Source organism: Lontra canadensis, unplaced genomic scaffold (genome assembly GCF_010015895.1).
Source record: "Lontra canadensis isolate GAN:19392208 unplaced genomic scaffold, GSC_riverotter_1.0 scaffold8, whole genome shotgun sequence".
Classification (NCBI taxonomy): Eukaryota; Metazoa; Chordata; class Mammalia; order Carnivora; family Mustelidae; genus Lontra; species Lontra canadensis.
In genome coordinates this window covers 9,507,474-9,528,689 of record NW_022631002.1, presented here as the reverse complement: position 1 = coordinate 9,528,689, position 21,216 = coordinate 9,507,474, and the positions used below count along the sequence as shown (strand labels likewise).

General features: G+C 47.7%; 1 protein-coding gene across 1 annotated transcript in view; it reads left to right on the top strand.

The window, feature by feature from the left end:
- Positions 1-21,216, top strand: part of VAT1L (vesicle amine transport 1 like) — a 133,766-nt gene that overhangs the window by 70,691 nt on the left and 41,859 nt on the right. The window contains exon 7 of the mRNA XM_032853922.1: positions 3,170-3,364. Coding sequence (XP_032709813.1) covers positions 3,170-3,364 — 195 coding nt within the window. The remainder of the gene's footprint in view (positions 1-3,169; positions 3,365-21,216) is intronic.

Sequence of the window (21,216 nt, the reverse complement as noted above, 5' to 3'; positions counted from 1 at the left end):
GGGTACTTAAGATTTCTCTGTATCTCCATTCTACTGAATTGGAGACACAAATGGGATCCTGTAATTTTAGCAAGCCCCCAGGGTGATTTTAGACACAGGCAAATCTGAGAACCACTAGCTTAAATAATCATGCTCTGAGCGTAGCGGTTACTTTGAGATTGAGAAACCACATCCCTGGGCATTCCAACCTACTTGGATTTGTATTCCCACATTCGAGCAATACTTGCTAGAACTAAGCTAATTAGGGCTGGAACTTCAGTTTTTACCCCTGCCCCCCCAACAGGGAACTGCTGCTTCTCAGGAGGGCTTGCTTTCGTCTTGTCTCGTCTCCTCTCCTCAAGCCTCCTAAGCAGCCAGTGTGTCACTGATTGATTCACTCACTTCATGAGTATCTTCTGAGCACCTGCCATGTGTGCAAGACACCAGGGCATTGCAGTGAGTGACATGGGCACATATCAGCCCCTTGTGACTCTCACATTCTAATGAGGGAGACAAACGGAAATAGGTGAAACATATTAATAAGATGATTATTGTAAATGGTCATAAGAACTCAGACAGGGATTCAAAACAGGATGCAGGATTGGGTGGAGGCATTTTGAATAGGGTGCCCAGAGAAAGCCACAGAAATCATTCTAAGTGTGGCAGTACGGGGTATTCATGTGCCCCCTAAGTGCCAACATTGGCTGCACAAGGCTTCACCCCCAACACCAGTGATTCTGGAATGATTCGTACTCCCTGCCCTGTGACATTAGAATTAAAGGGTCTGCCTTTGCCTTTGAACTTCAGTGTTCAGGTCAAGGATCGCTGCAATGACAGAATCTGTAAGGGAGCAAGAACGGAGTGTGAGGAAGGATTCTGTCTGGAGCAAGTCCCCTGAAGATAGGCTTTGTGCCACTCGCAGCTGTTTTGTTGCTGTAGCTGTAATTAACGTGATGCTGACAGCCTGCTGTGGGGAACCAAAGTGATCCCAAATTACATGCAATTGTAAGAAGTGTTTTCCCTTTCTCCCTTAAACGCATAATCAGAACACACAGTGTTAATGAAATAATTGCAGTGTGCCCAGGTTCAGTGAAGGCACGCATGAAAACACGGCCAGGATGGAGGTTGAGATTCTCCTGCCTAAAGCAGGGGAGCTGATTACAAGAGTGCTGTATAGCTGGAGGGCAAGAACGAAGACTATTTCCTTTTGGAGGCCTGGTCCAATATTAGTCGGTCAGTGAGAAGTAAGATGAAGATAGGGCATGCCGAGGAATGGAATGATAACTTTGTTCTAGAAGATTCTAGAAAGGAATTTTCTTTTATGGTATTGGAGAAAGGCCCCAAAAATAAGGCCATACTTGGAACTATACAAGAATTTCTCACTCGGATATCCTAATTATGTTCCACCTTAAAACTCTTATGGAGCTTGTACTCACTCTGTCCAATACACCATTTGCTTTTTGACAATAGCAATGATTAACAGTGGCTAACCCCTAGAGAGCAATCTGACACCAAATTCAGAGCTCCTACTCACTAAATCAAAGATAACAAATATTTTATATTTATAGAAAACCTACTCCAGGTCACACACCGTTTTAAGAACTTTCTATATATTAACACCTTATTCCTCATGATGACCCTGTGAGGTGCAGTAGGGAAACTTAGCACAGAGAGGTTAGGTAAGTTGCCGAGCTAGTAAGCGGCAGAACTGGGATTCAAAACTAGGTGTCTGGCTCTGGAACTTAAGCATAGCTGCAGGAATTGCAGATTTTACAAGCATTCATTTCACGGACAGTCCCTGAGACAATGCAGATGCACCATGAAACGAGTCATTAATCATTTCTCTGCTTTGTTTTTGTGGGAAGCCAGCCCATGGCCAAATACATGTCTCTCCTAGAGCTGGCCCCCAGGCCTTCAGGGGATGTACATTAGTAAAGAATTTCGTATACGAACCTTATTCCTGCTTTTGACTTGTCTTTCGCACACTTATTTTCCTAATAGTATGATTTTCCCATTTCAAAAAGTACATATCAAAATCTTTGGCGAGCTTTTGTGAGCTCCCACAATTCAGGAAAGAGGCAGGATGTAAATAAACACCCCAATAATGTAAACATTGTGAATGTTCCTATGTGCCCACCACATTCCAATCTGCTTTCTGGTTTAAACGATTCACCACTTCTCCTAGAGCCTTTAGAAACTGGAAGTTGGCATTCTAAATTCTAACCAGCACCAAAGGAGATGCAGTTAAATCAGAACAAAGCAGCTGGATAACCGTTTCTGGATTATTCACTTACTTTCATGTCAGAAGTGGGGGATGAGAGGCTAGAAGGGAGAGAGCCACACTTGCCACCTATGCGTATCCTGTCACGGACGTTAGCGCTATTGGCGCTTTGGGTCTGGATAACTCTTTGTCATGAGGGGCTGTCCTATGTACTGTGGGATGTTTACCAGCATCCCTGGCTTCTACCCACTGGACGCCAGTAGATTCCTCTCCCTTCCAGTCACCACAGCAAAAACACTCCCAGACTTTGCCAACTGTCCTTCAGATAAGAACTGCTGGCTTTGTCCCAACACTATGGCTCCATGCTCCACTGTGCTGTGCCTTCTGCCTGTATCACGTTCCCTCACTCTTCTTCTGCTGGATTCCTACCCACCTCTCCAGCTGCACCATCATTCCACCTAAGAAAGCTGCTCTTGTGGCTGGGTCACCATCCCACCGAGTCCCCACCACACTTGGTAGACTTCCCTGCCACCCTGCTCCTTCCCTACTGTTCATAAGCTAAACTCTTCCAGAAGCCTGGGAGGAAGCACTCTAGCATGGTCTGTAGCTGGAAGCTATGAAGCACAGAGAGGAACAGGGAGCACAAGTAGTACCAGGATTCATCTCCAGAGCGGGCAGTCCTAACCCTGGGCCTCAGGGTTCCAATGACATGTGGCCTGATAGCTATTCTCGGGATGTTTGTCTCTCTCTCCCGCCCAGACCTCATGCTTGGCACAGAAGCCTCACTCTGCACTTGCAGCGCTGTCTGTCTGCATGGCCGCTTGAAAAAAATACCCCAACAAGGACCCCCCAACCCCCACCCCACCGGGCCCCCTGGAACCCACCCTGCTGCAGCCCTGTTCTCCGCCTGCCAATACTGTGAACGTGGCTGCCGTTGGCTCCCTGTAATGGGCACCTTCTCTCCTCCAGTGGTGGCAGGTCGAGAAGGTGAACCCCATCAAGCTCTACGAAGAGAACAAAGTCATCGCGGGGTTTTCCCTTTTGAACCTGCTCTTCAAACAGGGCCGCGCGGGCCTCATTCGAGGAGTGGTGGACAAACTCATTGGGCTCTACAACCAGAAGAAGATCAAGCCCGTGGTAGACTCCCTTTGGGCCCTGGAGGAGGTAAGAATGACGTTGTCCCCCGGCAAATAATCTCTGCTGAGCCCAGGGAGATTTGGGCAGATACACAGTCTTTTATTCAAAGATTATTCTCCAGGTTTGTTTGCTTTAAATGAGGGTCCTAAGACTCATTGTCCTATAGCATTGGGCTTCGGAGGTAAGAAATTCTCTAAGTTCCCTAGTGAGTCTCAAATCATGCGCCTCAACGTACCACTTGTACTATGAGCTGTTCTCAGATAGGCCACCAAGTTTTCATGGGTATGGACGAACTCCCGGCTTCTCAGGCGGCATGACTATGGCTGCAGCATCGTTTGTATCATCCCCTTGTGGGTGGATGACATCAAGGTGGGGGCAGACAGTGGCTCAGAGCCCAAATGTTTTGTGTGCTAGACTCAGGGGCTGGGACACCCTGTGAGATGAGATGCTGTTAGCTGTCCCAGTGGGCACTGTAATTATGCATGAATTACTGGGTCTAGTAATGAACGGAGTGTGTTTGTTAATGAATCTGCCAAAAGTTCTCAGATTGGAAGTGTGCCTTGATCATGAAAAAGATCAAGACTCTGTCATATAACGTTTTAGGACACTGAAGCATGAACTAGCTGCATTGGGGCAGATGGGACGTGCTAGGAGGAGGCGAGGTCTAGAAGAGCCTCCAGGGTCAAGGAAGTTCCGGACATTTGGGTAGCCAGTCTTGGTAGCTACGTGTGTGGAGAAAATAAAGAGGTAAAGCCCAGATTTAAAGAGACATTTCACTGAGTAATCTTCCTCGGTCGGGCTGTTGGCTTCAGGGAGCCATGAAACTCCCTGAGAAATACCTTAAAATATGTGGGAATGTGTTCTGCGTCTGTTTGGTTTTTGTATTTTGCATGGGTGAGTGCCTCACAATGCAAGAAATCTTTTGTGCTTTGGGGAGTCACAGACATCCTTGGGAAAGCTAACGAACATAATGTTCTGTGGAACAGATAGCAGGTACTGTCCTGCAATAAAGCTGGTACTGTTTGCCTAATGAACTGCGTTGGCCAAAATCCCATGGCTCCCCTAAACACAGAAATTGCCCTAGAAAAAGCTTTGTGGGGGTCCCCATGTAATCAAGTAGAACTGGCCTTGGGTGAGTGGACCAGAGGTACACCTGTATTTGCCGCTCATACTGCAGTATCATGAATGGTTTTTTTAAAAACCAGCCACCAAAACCCTGGTGTCTTCTGCTGAAGGAAATACAGGCTTATTGTAGGAAAGTCCTAAATTAAGAACAGAAGCGTAAGGAGAAAATGAACTGCAAGTGCACATTCCAGAGATAACACTGCCAACATTTTGGCTTGTGTCCTTCCAGTCTTTTTTTCTTTTGCAGATGGTCACTATGATTCAGTTTCTTGTTAAATCAGATAATCATGCATTCTTTCTGCTGTGTAATTTCCAAGATGGTTGGCCTGCTGTTATACTTTTCGTGGAAATGTTTTTAATTCACCGAGTCAGACATCCCTGTGGTATTCACTGTGGTGTCTTGGTGGCATAAAGAAGGGCTGACTGCATGGTTGCTGGTTCTCAGTGATCAGAGAGGAGAGAAAACTGGGGGTAGTCAAGACAAGGGCTAGGAGATGAACGACTGTGGGACAAGGAAGAAGGCTTAAACTCAGTGTTCAAAAGGGAAGCATTTAAGTGAGAGTTGAAATCCAGGAGGGGTCCAGTTCACCCATTGGGTCCTTATTCTCATAATTGAAATCATTGCTTGGTCACAGTAGATACTGGATGATTACTATGTGCAGATGCTCGAGACACAGTGGACGACAGCCAAGATACATGGGTTTCACAGAGCTTACATTTGGAGGGATTGGGGAGGTGCAGAAGATTCCTGGCAGTGAACAGAAATCAGCAGGGTATTTGCCAATTGTCCTAAGTTTCTGAAAGGAATTAAATTAGGGTGTATGTTGGCAAGTAAGTGGAGTGGAGAGACAGTTTCTACAGACCAGTGGTTTTCAACTTTCTCCTTGTTACCTGCCCCTGAGGGAGAGTTTTTAGACTTCTCTTCCAGATGAATCCCCTCTATGATATTTTAATACCATGGGTATACTATCTCTCTCGTTAACAATTCAGCTACCTACCTTTCCTCTAGCAGGCTATCCTTCTGGTTATGTCCTGCATGTGTATCTGTGCTTTACAGATTAAAAGATTTTTTTTCATCCTCCAAGAACCAGTTTTCACCCCTGTGAGGCTGGTATCGCTCCCATCTAAAGTGCTTTCTGTAGAATGACTTCACACAAGAAAGGTTAGGTGTCATTGGAGCTGGGACGTGAAAGAGGCTGAAAGCTAATAAAGAAAGTGCCTGCAAGGCAGAGAGACCCTCAAAAGTAAAAGGACAAGGATTAGAGGGATCGGTTATGTGGCCCCTTTCCACAGGTTGGTATGAGCAAATGTGGGAATGCTCTTTATCCAAAGGATACATAGTGATTCGAAGGGGTACCTGCACCCCAGTGTTTATAGAAGCAATGTCCACAGTAGCTAAACTACAGAAAAAGCCCGGATGAATGGATAAAAAAGATGTGGTGTATATCTGTGTATTTATCTATCTATACACACACACACACACACACACACACACACACATGCACACACATGCACAGGAACATTACTCAGCCATCAGAAAGAATGAAATCTTGCTATGTGCAATGACGTGCATGGAAATAGATGGTATTATGCTAAGTGAAATAAGTTAAAGGCAAATATCGTATGATTTCACTCATATGTGAAATTTAAGAAACAAAACACATGAGCCTAGAGGAAAGGAAGGAAAAATAAAGTACGAGGGAAACAGAGAGGGAAGCAAACCATAGGAGACTCTTCACTATAGGGAACAAACTGGGCGTTGCTTGGGGGGTAGAGAGATGGGGGGATGAGGTAATGGGATTATGGACATGAAGGAGGGCACTTGAAGTAATGAACACTGGGTATTGTATGAAACTGATAAATCACAGAATTCTACTACGGAAACTAATAATATAGTATGCTAATTAAATTGAATTTAAATTACAAAAATGGTTAAGGAAAAGAAAAAAAAAAGGACAGTCTGACTTGGTGAGCAGGGACCAGATAGAAATCTGGATTGTAGCCTAAGCCCCATGGGAGGCTGCTGACGGGTCATGGTCAGGAGGTGCCACATTGGGACTCTAAGGGTATGATCTACCAGGGAAGAAGCAAAAACGGTGAGGCTGGGGGCTAGGCTGCAGCTGCAGAAGTCTGATACTCAAGGAAGCTCTTGACGGACTTAGGAATGGGAGGGGGGAGCTAAGCTGAGCTCAGCTCTCATTAGGGAGGGTCTGCTCACTTAAGGCAGTGGGGGACAGAGGAGCCCCGTGTATGTGGGAGTTAAGTCAGGACAGGCTCGGCCAAGGAAGCAGAGTGGAGGCTCTCAGGACCCGCACTGACCAGAGATAGGAAGCTCAGGCGGCAGCTGCGGTGGACCGAGTAACGGATCCTATCCAGGCAAGTCGGGGACTTTATCCCAAATACTTCCCAAATTCACCTACTTGCTCTCCTTTCCACTCAGGGCTCTGTGGCCCGAGCTGGCCTCCTTCCTGCAGTGAGCTCCTGACTGGCCCCTCCCTTCTACCTCCCATTCTCCACCAGCAGCCCAAGTGGACTTATCTCTCCCTAACCCAGACTGTGTCCACCCCACTTAAAATCCCGCCATGACTTCCCACTGCACCTGATATGCAGTCTGAACTCTTTCCTGGACTGTACAGCCTTGTCTGGTCATAACTCCTGCCCCTCTCGTCATCTTCTCGCTGTCCACCTCGCCTCCTCCATCTGAGTTTCAGTGGCCTGCGTGTCCCTGATCCTGAAACTACCTAAGCCTTTGGGAACAGAGGTACTTTGAACACTCCTCCAGATTTCAGAGCCGCTTCCTTCCACCCATTCGTAGCTCAGCTTCCACGTGACCTACATAGAGAGGCCCTCCCCCAAGCCCCTCCTGAAAGGGGCTTCCTACACAGCCACCCACCTAGGGGGTTCGTTTTACTCTGTTCAACAATCTCCATTGTATTCATCACTGGTTGAAATGATCTTGTTCATCTGTTGGCTTGTCGAGACTCTTGTCTCCCTTCCACTAGAAAGTAAACCCCAGAGGAGGAAAGACCCCGACTGTGCTGTTCAAGACCCCAGTGCCTGGCACAGAGTCGATGCTCAACAAACAGGCATTTCATGAGTGAACTGATGAATCCAGCAATACACAGAAACAGGACTACGTGGGTATTGTGTAGGTTCTACAATAACTATGCATTGAATGAATGAATAAATGAGTCAATGAACAAGACATACTAAAACAAGGTGTTACTACTTTAAGACAACTTGGGCCCAATTGGCATTTTGGCCAAGCCATCCTTTGCTGGGGGTAGAGGCTGCCCTATGCTTTGTAGGATTTTTAGCAGCCTCTCCGGTCTCTACCCACTAGATACCAGTAGCGCCCCCCACTGCCAGCCATGACAATAAAAGATACCACTAGACATGGTTGAACGGCTCCTGAGTGGGATGGGAGGAGGGGCAAAACCTCCACTAGTTGAGAAACACTGCTTTAAAAGAAGCCATATTGATTAAGATTGTCACTAGGAAAACAAAGCAATCACACGTTCCTATGGCAAGCTAGTCATCCACAAAGGGGAGACAGACAGCCGTTGCCTGTTTGGCAACAAAAACGTCCACAGCCACTCATGAGGAACACCCACCAACTTTCTGAGGGTTCTTTTCCACAATATTTACAGACATCTGTTTAGAGCTGCAGTTGGGCCAAACTCAAGTTATTTATCAAGCCCACGCGACTCTTCTGGGCTCGAGGAGAATAGAGCGTGCTTATTACTGGAGAACCTCAGAGGGATGACTGTAATGTTCTCCCCCTCGCCTCTGGTAAATGATTTCATAAAATTGCTTTTCAGGCCAGCTCTGGAACTTCATCGATGGAATATGAAACCCATAGGGATTAAAAGAAGATTTTCTTGGGCTCTCTGAGCCCGCAGACTAGAAGATTTAATAATTTCAGAAACGATTTAGTGTTTCTTTTTAGCCATCTGTCTTTGACTTTATTGTAAATTTAATACACGAAGCAGAGATATGCGCCAGCTTCAGGTTTGCCTCCAGATATTAAATGTGCAGCTGTACATTAAGTTAGAAAAAAGCTCATCTTTCCAGACAGTTCAGAGGTGGGAAAGGAATGAGACATATTTGTCAACCAAGCAGCAGTGACATTACTGAGACCTACTATGTGCTAGTACTATTTTAGGGTTCCCCGACCCTTAAGTTTATGGTTTAGTTTCTGAGACAACACTGAGGTGTTGGTCATGGGGTACTGTTTTCAAGGGCAATTGGATTTGAAAACGAGAGGGAATGATGTTAATTAAGAATGAGTGCTCACAAGAGGCTCCAAGAACGAGGTGGGACTTGGTTGAGATCGGAAGGATACAAATTCTCTGGATGACATTGGGATTACGAAACAGGGCATTCCAAGCCGGGGGACAGTGACAAAATCTCAGAAGCAGGGGTATGGGGTAGGTGGGATTGAGAGGTCTGAGCAAAACACGGCACGGAGCAGAGGTGGCTGGTGAAGGAGGAGAGGAAGTATGTTTGGTCTGGTCAATGGAGTCACATTGACAGCCTTCACCGCCAAGCAGAGAAGTAGGAGTTGACGTTCTAGGGGAGGTGATTGCTCTCTGAGAGTGTGGCTTAAGGAACATGGCACCATCTGACTCTTTCAATTTCCGGAAGCCCGTCCCGGTCTTAAGTCTGACGCTAGTGTGATACACCTGTGACTTATATAGCTCTGATTACCAATGCCTTTGCCCACCTGCCATTTCATAGCACAGGGAGGACTCTGTGACGAGCTGACCCGCGTACCCCCTCAAATTCATATGTGGAAGCCCTGGCCCTCAGGACTTCGAATGGAATTGTATTTAGAGACAGGGCCTTTAGAGAATTAATTTAGTTAAAATGAGGCCTTGGGGTGGGCCCCCATCCAGTCTGACAGTTGTCCTTCTAAGAGGAAGAGATTAGGACAGACAGACAGACACCAAGGATGGACACACAGAGAGACCGTGTCAGGACATGGTGAGAAGACAGCCATCTGCAGGGGCAGGAGAGAGGCCCCAGAATATAACCAACCCTTGCTGGCACCCTCACCTGGGACTTCCAGCCTCCAGAATGGTGAGAAAATACATTTCTGTTGTTTAGGACTCCAATCTATGGCATTTTGTTACAGCGGCCCCAGCAAACTCATATAGGGTTGCCCGGAGATCTTTGGTAGTTTTAAAATCTTTTTTTTTTTTTTTTATTAAAGGCATTGTCTGTAGCATTTTACAAGATTATTTACATAATTGTCTAGGTTTGCACTCTCTGATATGGTACCACTAGCCACAGGTGGCTATTTAAATGTAAATTAATTAAGTCAAATTAATTAGAGAGTCAGTTCCTTAGGGGTCCTAGGCACATTTTAAGTAGTCAATAGTCACATGTGGCTGGCAGTTACCATATTAGACCATGCAGAGATAGAAGAACGTGCCTGTTGTTGCCGAAATCCTGCTGGAGCTGATCTAGGAAATGATGTCATCCTTCTGTTTAAGAGTAGGAAAAAATCTGCCACCCTAGCAATCTGGCATGATTACCTTTTAGCAAATTATGTTAATTATGCCCTTCCTTGTCCATCTCTCTTTGCCTTGAACGTCATGAAGCTAACTATCCAAATGCAGTCACTTATTTAAGTGGCCCTCATTGTAGTTCCCCTGCGTTTTTCCCTCCATGTTAAGAGTTGGGGTTTAATTACATGTGTGCCTTTCACCTTATGCCATCACAAAACCTACACAGAGACAGGTCTGCCTAAAAGAATCAAGGAAGAAAAAAATAATACAATGCTGAGCTTGATAGGGACATTTACCTGTCCTCAGCAAGAGGGTGACTTGCTAAGAGACAGATTAATGTTGAAACTGGGGAGAGACAGTGGAATTACCCAAGAGACAAGGCCAGGTGTGCGGTGTGATTGTCAGTGCAAAGAAATGGCAGCTTTGGGGCACCTGGGTGGCTCAGTGGGTTAAGCCTCTGCCTTTGGCTCAGGTGATGATCTCGGGGTCCTGGGATTGACCCCCGCGTCAGGCTCTCTGCTTGGTGGGGAGCCTGCTTCGCCCTCCCCCTCTGCCTGCCTCTCTGCCTACTTGTGATCTCTCTCTCTCTCTGTCAAATAAATAAATAAAAACTTTAAAAAAAAAAAAAAGGCAGCTTTCGACTCCAACATCAGACTGGGAAGTTAACAGAAGATGAAGCCAGGCATCAGACCCAGTTGTCCGAAGTCAAGGTAAGGAGGCAACTCAAAGAGAAACCATGGAAAGTCCCACTTAATTATGGCAGATGGCAACTGGCTGGCATGGACCCTCTTTAAAGATTCAGAAGCTTCTTCTGAGGCATGGTTGGGGGTAGGGAGGGTATTTTAAAGACATCACCCCAAAGCAGGCAATGTGTGTTGTATCATGGGTACATTAGTTTAGAGGACACACTGAAGGCATATGGTCTGTCCAGGAGGTCACTGCAGATTTTGAGGCATGGGTAGGTGAGCCCCAGACAGAAGAGGGGGGCCGTGGAATGAGAGAGACTAAGTGAGTTGGAGTCATTGGAAAGAATGAAAATTGGAAATAAAAAAGCAGAAGTCAGAGATGACCGGTGGTCTTGTAACTGGGGAGACCGGGAGTGGGGTGCTGGCAAATACCGTTTTACTCAGCAGTGGTAGACACTACCGCAAAAAAATCTCAAGAGCTTGGTTGTGAGTTTGGTTTGAGGATGATGTTTGAACATGCAGGTGGGGATGTCCACAAGTCAAACCCCGGTCACACGGAGATGAAAGAAGAGGATACTGGTGCTACCATTACTACTGCTGCTGCTACTGCCACCATTTTCAGAGGATTCACTGTGCGTTGGGCACTGTTCCAAGTGCTCTGCACGTATCAAACCATGTGGGCCGCCCAACAGCCCTAACACCCAGCCGCTATTCTCCCCATCCTCCAGGTCACCAATGTCGGGCTTTCAGGAAGCTACACTTGCCCCCAAGCTCCTGCTTATACTGAATTTAATGAAAATCTGAAGCCCAGGGAAGTCTGATGCAGAAAAGTTAATGAAAAAAATGGCAGTGAATAAACTCAATGAACAAAAGAATAAGCAAAATAATCACATTAGAGAACCCTTGGCATGGCTTGTCTCTGTGTGCTGAGCACTTTCCGCTGATTAACTCACGGCATCCCCACAGTAACCTCGAGTGAGGGTACTGTTACTATCACCATGGCACAAACGAGAAAATGGGTTCGTGACGAAGGTGCCCCAGGTCACACAGCTGGTGCGTGGCCAAGCTGGCAGTCACACCAAGACAGATCGGTTCTTGAGTTCGTGCCACTTCTCTGCGGCCGAGGGAAGAGGGCTAAGGCCAGAACCCCAGCATCCCCCAGCTTTCAAGCAGCAGGCAAAAGATGAGGCATCCACAGACAGGGCAGTGGCACCGGGACCACTATGGCCGTCTGACAGGTCATTAGTGTCGGCTGCTGCTGACAAGTTGGGAAGTACATAGAGGAAAAGCCTTTGGATTTGGCCCTGGGTCACGTTGACCTTTCAGAAAGCCCTCTCAGTAAGATGATGAGGGCAGAAGCCTGGATGCAGAGGGTCAGGAAGGGAATGTGTGGTTAAGGCAGGCTGACAGCCAGCATAAGCCTCCCATTGAGCAGAACAAAAGGCCCGAAAACAGCCAGGAGGAGCAGGCTCCAGGGCGGGGCTGTTTAGAAAGTGGACTAGTGGTTGCCTAGTGCTGGGAGGTTTGGGGGAGAATGAAAAGGACCACTACGAGGTATGGTCCTCGTACCTTCTTGTTTGGAGGGATGAAAATGGTCTAAAATGACAGGTGGTTGCCCAATGCGGACTATACTAAGCCCATGGCATTATATACATCATATGCACTATAATTCATTTTGCAGTATGACAGGCAAATCATATCTCAGTAAGACTGATACATCATTGGGAGGGATGGAGAGAAGGGTTGTGTAGAGTCGGGATAAGGGGAGATGGGCGGAGGTACAGCTTGGCAAGTCCAGATCGCCAGCCTCAGTCCTTACGGCATCCTCTCTGCATGGCCTTGTGAAACTATCCGTGTATCCTGGCGCCCTCCCCTAGTTTCCAGATGAGGAAACTGAGTCCCCAGGAGTGACGGCTAGTTTGCTTCATGTCCCTAAGCTTCATTCTTCCTTTGCCGCACGTCCCCCTTTCTCTCGAGGAGAATACTAGATTTTTCAGTTCAGCACAGTCACTCCTGCCCCAAACACACACACACGTTCCCAATTTCCACACACGGTCTCCCCGCAAGCCCGGGTCATGTGGGTTTTCTGCAGCTCAAACATCCCAGCACCACCCTGTCCGCAGGCCGTGCCAGGCGCCCGCCCTCCACCCTGCTCTGAGCTGCCAAACAGATGAGCAAACTGAGACACAGCTCTGGCTAGCTCATCCATCGGTGGTGGGGCCACCACCACCACCAATCCTGGAACCAGTCCTGCACACACTTTGACTTTAATGCAGAGACCCATTTCAGGCTTCTAACCTGCATAACTGTAAGAGAATAAATTTGTGTTAAGCTACTGAGTTTGGGTGGGGGAGGGGGAGGTTGTTATAGCAGCAATTGGGAATTAAGACCTCATCTAGTCAGCAAATACAGAGCTGGGCTCTGAAAACGAACTTGAAGTGGAAGGTGTGGGTCCACACTGAGGGAGCAGCCAGGGTGGCAGAAATGAACAGCCAGATGGTTACCTAAGGAGGACGTAAAACCCACAGGAAGAGAGGAGAGACTGAGGCATATCCTACAGCCTGGGCCCAGGCCCAGAAGCGGGAGAGAGAGAGGAGGAGGCTGGCACATCCGAACCCTGGGAAAAGGTGTATGTGGCTGAGCGGAAAGTGCTGGGGACGCCAGGAGGCCGACCGTGGAACAGGGGGAGGAAGTGGGCAGGCACAGGCTCCTACCACTGCCCAGCTGTGCCATCCTCACTCTGGCCAACTGGACCGTTGTGGTTTTCAAGAACCCAGGTCTCTGTTGCCCCGTGCCCGTCTTCATGCTGTTCTCGGTTATTTCTGCCTAGTATGCCCTTCTCTCACCACTGTCCTGTGAAATTCCTGCCCCCCTTTCAAGATTCAGGAATGGCATTGGCTCTCCTGCAACAGGATCCCCAACATTCCCCAGCTGTGCCATGTCCCCCAACCCCAAAAGAGGAACCCCTGCGCTTGCCGCCTCCATCAACATGTTCATGGACAGTTACCTATGAAAAAATGGAGAAAAGGGGGAAAAAAGATAAATGGAGAAAATAATGGTATGTTCCAGCAGTTTCTAGTTGGAGGACTTAAATGACCTCATGCCTGAGGGCTATTAAGTGCTCGCTAGCTATTAGTCCTGCAGGGCAATGCAGACGTAGCCCCCTCCCCGCCGCCAGGTTGAGATCTTTGGGGCCAGGGGCTCTCAGGCAAGACACCAAGCAAGGAGAACACAGGGTACGCTGTGGAGAAGATTTCTGGGGCCTCCAGGCAGATGTGTCCATCAGCCCAGTGCAGCGTCTAAGCATCCAGGCTCTAACCAGACAATTTTGTATCCACCAGAGACCACGGCGTGTTGCCGGATTAGGGTTATTCACAGCTAAGCACTCCTCCTGGGAGCTCAGCAATGAGTACATTTCTGCGATGATGAAAATGATCGCTTTTGCCTTCATGTCTATCGTTCGGCTGAACATACATCACAAAACGAGTTTCTTGTGAGCCAGGCACAGAGTCAATGCAGGCTGCTCTTGACTGTTTTTAAAAGACCTAGACAAAATTCTGCTGTTTCCGAGGCTAGAAATGCCTGGTTGCCTCTGTTTGCTTTCCAAGTCGATGGAGCAATCACTTTATAGGTCTCATTTGCAAGGTGACACCAGAAGGACCGTTTGCAAATATTTTCCAAGGTATCTGTACTGATGTGTTAATCACAGATTCTGACCTACTCGCTAGAAGCAGAGAAGGAAGAGAACTCTGCGGCAGACCCAGGTCGTTGGAACACTAGAGCACACAGTTATATCAGAGAATGTATGAAGAATGGCCATATCCTGGCAGGTGGGAATGCTGTGGATTTTGCTTCCCCTGCCACCTGCGGAAGGTGCTCTCCACCCTGAGCATCCCTTTCCTCCATTGAAAATGGGCTGCCATAGCCAAGGACCACAGGCTGAATGGCTTAAGACAACAGAAATGTATTAGTTTCATAGTTCTGGAGGTCAGAAGTCCCAGATCAAAGTGTCAGTGGGGTTGATCCCTTCTGAGGGTTTAGTGGCATCTTTGGGGTTCCTTGGCTCATAGACACGTCACCCCATGATTGCCTTTGTGTTCACATGGGGTGCTGTGTAAGTGTCTGTCTCCAAATCTCCCCTTCTAATAAGGACAACAGTCATTGGAATAAGCCTTCCCCTACTCCAGGGTGACCACATCTTAACTAATTACATCTGCAAAGATCCTCTTTCCAAATAGTAACATGCTGAAGTCCCGGGGGTTAAGACTTCAACATACGAATTTTCAACAAGGACCTGAATTCAACACACAACAGATGGTGAGTCGGATATACTCAGGATGGGAAAATGTTTTGTAAACTGTAAAGGGTTTGAAGAGATAAATTTTTGTATAGGGGTTAAAAGAACAGGCTCCAGAATCAGGCCAAGTCCTCCTTCCATGGGTGACAGATGTGAGGCCTTGGGAAAGCCACCTGAGTTCACTTCTCTAGGCTTCCCTTCTTCATCTGTGAAATGGGGGTAACAGCAGTACTTCCCCTATGGGGTCATCATGAAAATGTCATAGATGGTGTGGGGCCAGGCTGTGGGGCTTGTCCTAGCACCCTGTAGAAGTCAGCTCTGTTCCCATCTGGGCAGGGATGGGTTGGGTGTGGCCCTGCCTTTCTGTCTCTTATAATTCACCCTCCCAGGGCTGGCCATCCCCTGGTCTGCCACCACTGTGACGCCAACAGTGGTTTTACCATTGCTTCTTGCCTTTTGCTTTTACTCCCTTCCAAAGGCATCTGTGGGTGCTGTTTTCTGGAACAGAAGCTCTAAGCAGCCCCAGTGATAAACACATGCTCGTGTTCGGATCCTCTGGTTCTCCAGCCCTCTAGACTCTGATCACTAAGCTATGAGCTTGTTTGGTGTGGTGTTGCCAGGAAAGTGCCATGCTCTGGTTAGTCATTCAGTAAACTCCAAGTGAGCAGCTGCCTGCGGAGCCCTGGGTGAGGGACAAAGGAACCACGGCGGAGCCAGTTTGACATTGACACTGAACCAGGCACTGTCCTGGGCGTTTTGCAGGCCTGGGCTCGTCTAGACTCACAGAAGCCCTGAGGACTGTAAGGAACTGCTATTTCCATGCGGTAGAGAGGACACGGAGAGGGGTGAGTGACGTGGACGAGGGCACAGAGACGAAGGTGCTAAAGGCAAAACTCGGCTCTCAAGCTTGCTCTCTCCTAAGCCGTATTCGTGGCCGTAGCCTGGCCCCTTCAGAAGTGGGGGTGACTGTGTTCTGGGCTCTTCTCCCTACTTGCCCAGTCTCCCTGATTAGAGGCCACTTGGTTCAGGGGAAGATGAGTGGGTTTCAAGACCTTGGTGCTTCCTTCCCTAACTCCAGTGAATGGAGGCGGGTGACTTTGGGTTACCAGCCTCAGTTTCTGTGAACCTGATTCTGTGAAATGCGGCTGATCGCCCTTGCTCTTCTTGCTAGTTTTAAAGTCTAGTGCAAGCCATGTGTATGCTGTAAACTGTGTACTGTCTAGAAATGCCTTGGACTGGGTGCTCAGTGCGACCTTCGTTTCTCCCTTTCCACATCCCTTCCCAAAAGGCATTTTCCTGGCTTCCCTGGCACAGACACACACTATCCTTCAGCGGATTTGTTCTACAGACCCCTGCTGGGTGAGGATGGGGACATGGTGATTAAGCTGACAGCCACATGATGCTCACCTCAACCCTCTGTAGGTGGCCCAGTTTTGTCTGTGATTCAGATGAGAAGGTTGAGGCCGAGAGAGCTGATGCCTCCTCCAAGATACAGGAACCTAATGGCAAACCCCTGAATGCGGGCTGTGCTTAGAAGTGCAGAGGTGACATTTCAGAGAGGCTGCATCCCACCCTCTACCTTCTCTTTGCACAGCATTTTGTTAGCCTTTGGGGCATCAAGCCCCCCAGTAAACCCATAGTGACAGGCAGGACAGATGACATTATGCCCATTACACAGGATTTTAAAAAGAGGTAGCCCATCACGGGCTTTGTTCTCATACCTCTGCTGCCCTCCCCCATCCCTACAGCTGTAGTTGTAAGTGCTCCAGCTGTGCCCATGAGCCTGTTATGATGCTTGCTTAAGGAGGGACACAGCAACACAAGAAAGTGGAGGTGTTTGGTATGGCTCCCTGGGGTTAGGGCTTCAATAATGAATTTCGGGGGGAGAGGGGTACACAAACATTCAATCCATAACACTTCCCAAATGCCCTAGAGACCTTCCTTTCTCACACAAGAATTTCAGGTAAAGAGGGGTGCTTTCAATATTGTTTGGGCAACTCCGATTCCTTCCTTGACCCACTTTTTATTTAAGAAAAGACTTTTTTTTCACTTTCCATGCAGGTGCATGGAATAATTTTTCATTTGCTTGTTTGCCAACTTGCATTTGTTGAGCACCTACTGTTTACGGAGCCCAGAACTAAGCGGGGGAGAGGCAGAAAAGCAAAGCAGCCTTGAGGAGAGTGCTGGCTGGTGGTAAAGCAGGCATGCAAAGAGACAATTAAAATACAGTGTTGCAAGCTCAGTAATGGGAGAGGGTCACAGGAAAGACTGGCAAATAGAAGGAATTCAACTCTGTCTGAATGCTTACATGGTTACAAAACACTCACAAAACACCCCTACCTGTGGGGGACTGGGCTTTATTTCCATGTTGTGGCCAACTGGTGTGGAGACAATGGGATGTTTCGGTGCTTCAAATCCTGAAATAATTTTCCTATGACTAAAAAAAAGAAAGGTAATATTAAACGTCTTGGCATGGCTTCGTTATCTTTAAGGAAAAAAAAAATTGGGGCAGAATCAAGAAAGTGAAAGCGATAGCTGAGCAGAGACACCTGACATTAGTCTCACTGCCCTCCTTCCCTTTGACAAGATTCCAACTTTACTTTTTGAGTTCACAGATTTGATGGGGAGGCTTCTTCAGATCTTCCCTGGAGGAAGCTTCTAAGAGCAAATACAGAAATACCCCTGCTACCCCCATGGAGTTCACGTTCCTGTCTGATTCAAATGTTATGTTGCTTCCCTGCTTCCGGTTTCCACGTGGCTACCGTGTGCCCATGTCCTCCGAGGTCCTCTTATTTGCAAGTCGACTTCCTTCGCTCTGTTTTCCGGGCTGGCAGTCTTCCCCGCATCATTATTCTCTGTTTATGTCATTAGATGCAATTTAGGTTTGTTGTGTTACTGGATCCTCCCTCCATGCTTTCCAAGTGTGACTCACTCTGCAGCTCTCATCCCCCATGTCTGCGCTTCCCCCAAACTGTTCGTGAGCTTATCCCGGCCTGGCAGAGTTGAGAAGCACGCCTTTCAAAAAAACAAAAAACAAAAAACAAACAAAAAAAACAGTCATTAAAAATAGTCAGGAGTGGCTACTGCTTCTCTCACTGGCATTCCAAACATTTTATCAGATCTAGGAAGTTTGGGCTCATGTTGGCTGCAGGTTTAATTTTCTTTTTTCTTTTCCTTGCTGGTTGTGGCCCGAGTTTCCTCTCACCATCCTTCTCTGCAATTCTGGAATGGCCTTGGCACACAGCGGGAATTCCTGTCACCATCTTCCACTCGACAGTGAGTGTGGGATGAACAGGCTCTTCTCAGATGTGCTAAACAGTAAACTTTTTAACAAGTGCTTTCTTTATTCACTCTTCAAAAAGTTTATTGATACCTACTCTGTGCTAGGGAAAGTTACGAGGAAAACAACGTCCCCACTGTCTTCGCGTTTAGAGTCTGGAAGGAAAGAGGTCTGGTGTGTAAATCCATCAATTCCAGGACAGTGTGGTTCTCTTGGGGGCACAGCAGGAGGAGGTCTGGGGAAGTCAGGCAGGGCTTCAAGGAGGAGGTGGACTTGATCTGGTTCTCCATTCTGGGCCACGTGCTACTTAACACTATGCTTATCACAACAGGAGGGTCATGTGACAGATGTCCCTATAGTCAGTTAGAGGGTGTCTTAGGCTGGGATTCCCTCAAAGCAGAGCCTGGGGAACATGCTGGTGTGCAAACTTTTATATGAAAAGTGATAAGGAGGAAGGAAAAGAGGGAGAAGGAGAACATTCAGGAACCGAAGAAAGGTTATGTTAGCAAAGGCAGCTACTGCTTTCACAAGTGGGTTCCAACTGCATTCTTCCAGGAGACCAAGGTGTTCCCCACAGGAGCCATTATGAGGAGGAGGCAGAGGAAGGGGAGTGGGCAGGACTGGGCTGATGGACGGGCAGAGGCAATATGAGGCGTGGACAGATTCAGAGTCCCAGGGATGCAAGTCCAAATTCTGTCTCCTCCCTGACAAGTAACCGAGTCACTCCGAGCCCTTGTCTCCTGAGCTGTCGAAGTCAGATCGGCTTGGGTAGACTGGATGAGTCAGCACCGCTAGACCCTCAGTTCTTGGGGAGACTCCAGAAATGCATCTCAGAACTGCCTTCCAAAGATACCAGAGGGGAATTGTGATGATCACTGACCATCAGCCCCCATTAGTGAAAGGGGCTGCCACAGGCACCCACTTCCCAGGACTCCTGGGCTGTGCATGCCTGTCCTCCGCTTTCACATCAGGGACACCTTGGGGTGAGGCACAGGTATGGGCAGGGCCTGAGGCACTGCCTCAAGTTGGTCCCAGCGGCAGTAGCTAGAGTATGAAGGGGACCCAGAAGATACAAAGTGCCGCGGAAGAGGGGTCTGATGCAATGAATGTTAAGTGTCCTTAGTGAAATAAGACACAGAGACTTATAAAGTGGTACGTCTTGTGAGAGGCAGCACAGAAAGTTCCCAGAAGGAGGTACACACAGTGGGATGCTGGTAAATGTTTCAGCAACTGGCCTTGGAGAAGATAGGTCGCGTTTGCCGATTTCTATGGTGTAAATACTCCAACCAGGACCCATAGCAAATTATCAATATGACGTCCTCCCAGAGTGCACCATGGGGAAGAGGCTCGCACAACCCACCCTTGGAGCTAGTGTCCCAGGTACACACACCCTGGCCACAGACTCCAGGGTTGATTGACAAACGATACAATCACTTGGAGGATGGACTCCACCAGGCACAGCGCTCATTCCTGCTGGTCTCCTGTGTGAGCAAACCCTAGCTGTGTGCTGCTTGACCTGAATATTCTGTGTAAACATATGAATTCTTCCCACATGGAAAAGAGGGATCCTGAAGCTCCCCTCGATTCTCCAGAGCTCTGACAAGGGCCCCACTATCTGACGAACAGGCACAAATAACTTTTCCACTTCAAGGGAAGGAAAATGAAAAGTTGAGAAACAGAGCAGCTGCTCTTTTCTCCTACAGGGAAGTTTCAAAGACTTCCAGACAGAGGTAAAAATGGACTTCTCAAGGCATGGTTCATAAGCATGAATGCCAGTGGTTTGGGAAATTCAGCTTATGGCATCACTTGGCATGTGACATGTTAAAGACTTGGAGAAGTCAGCATTAAAGAAACTGTATTAATACCAGTGCGCTACAAAGGCGCTACTACATCACTCTCATCAGCATCAGCATCTTGCATATTAGGGCACAGACTGTGTGCCAGGTGTCACGTTGAATCCTGACAACAAGCAAATAAGATGCAATCACAGTCTCCATTTTATAGAGGAGAAAGCAATGTCTTAAGGAGATCCAGGAACATTCCCGGGGTCACATGGCTAATAACGGGTATCTGAACCCCAACAGTCTGACTCCACAGCCTTGCTTGTAACGGTGACATGTGAACACGGAGTCCCATCCTGCAGAACAGGGCTGTACCACTCAGGAATAACCTGCCAGTGTCTACACCAGCCTGCTCCATCCAATAAGGCCAATGTCCAAACTGGAAGGCCAGTTTATTAACTGACAACAAGAAATAACTCCAACCGTGGATCTACAGTATTTTCGGTTAGCCCCGTGTCCCTGCTGAGGGGAGGACAGGGGGATCCAAATGCTAATCAGCATTAATAAATAATAATAAAATAAATAATAAAACAATAAAACCAAGGTCCTTGGTTTTAATAAGGAAGTAACAAAGAGGTCAATTGGCAGGTTCTGTTACTTGACCTTGCTCCCCACTATCAGACTTGACCTTGCTCCCCACTATCAGCCCAGGGACTGACCCTCTCATCCTCTGGCTTGCTGCCCTGGGCCGTTGGGCAACACTTACTGAGGGCCACGTTATTTTCTCAAGTTCTCCGGTCATCTGCCCTTTTGAGAACTAAAGCTGCTTGTTCACACAGGAAGTATTTAGAGAGCTTTGCTCAGAACCACGAGAGAGACTCTCTGAATTATGAAACAGAACCGTGGTGTGCGGGAGCTGGCTCCTACCAGCTCATGAGAGCCCACTGCTCGATAGTCAGGAATTCTGCGAGCCAGTCACTCAACAAAACTATGATATTAAATATCAAAGTATATAAACTTCTAGCTTAAAAAATGATATGGTAAGAAAAGGTAATATAGACTTAAAACCTATCAGTTCACAATTATTTTACATTTGACGACCCGCGCTCTTGAGATTATCCACCTGTACTCTGTCTGGATGGGGAAAGTACCGTCTCACGTGGCTATTCTGCATTGCTCGTGATGCTAACTGCCGTG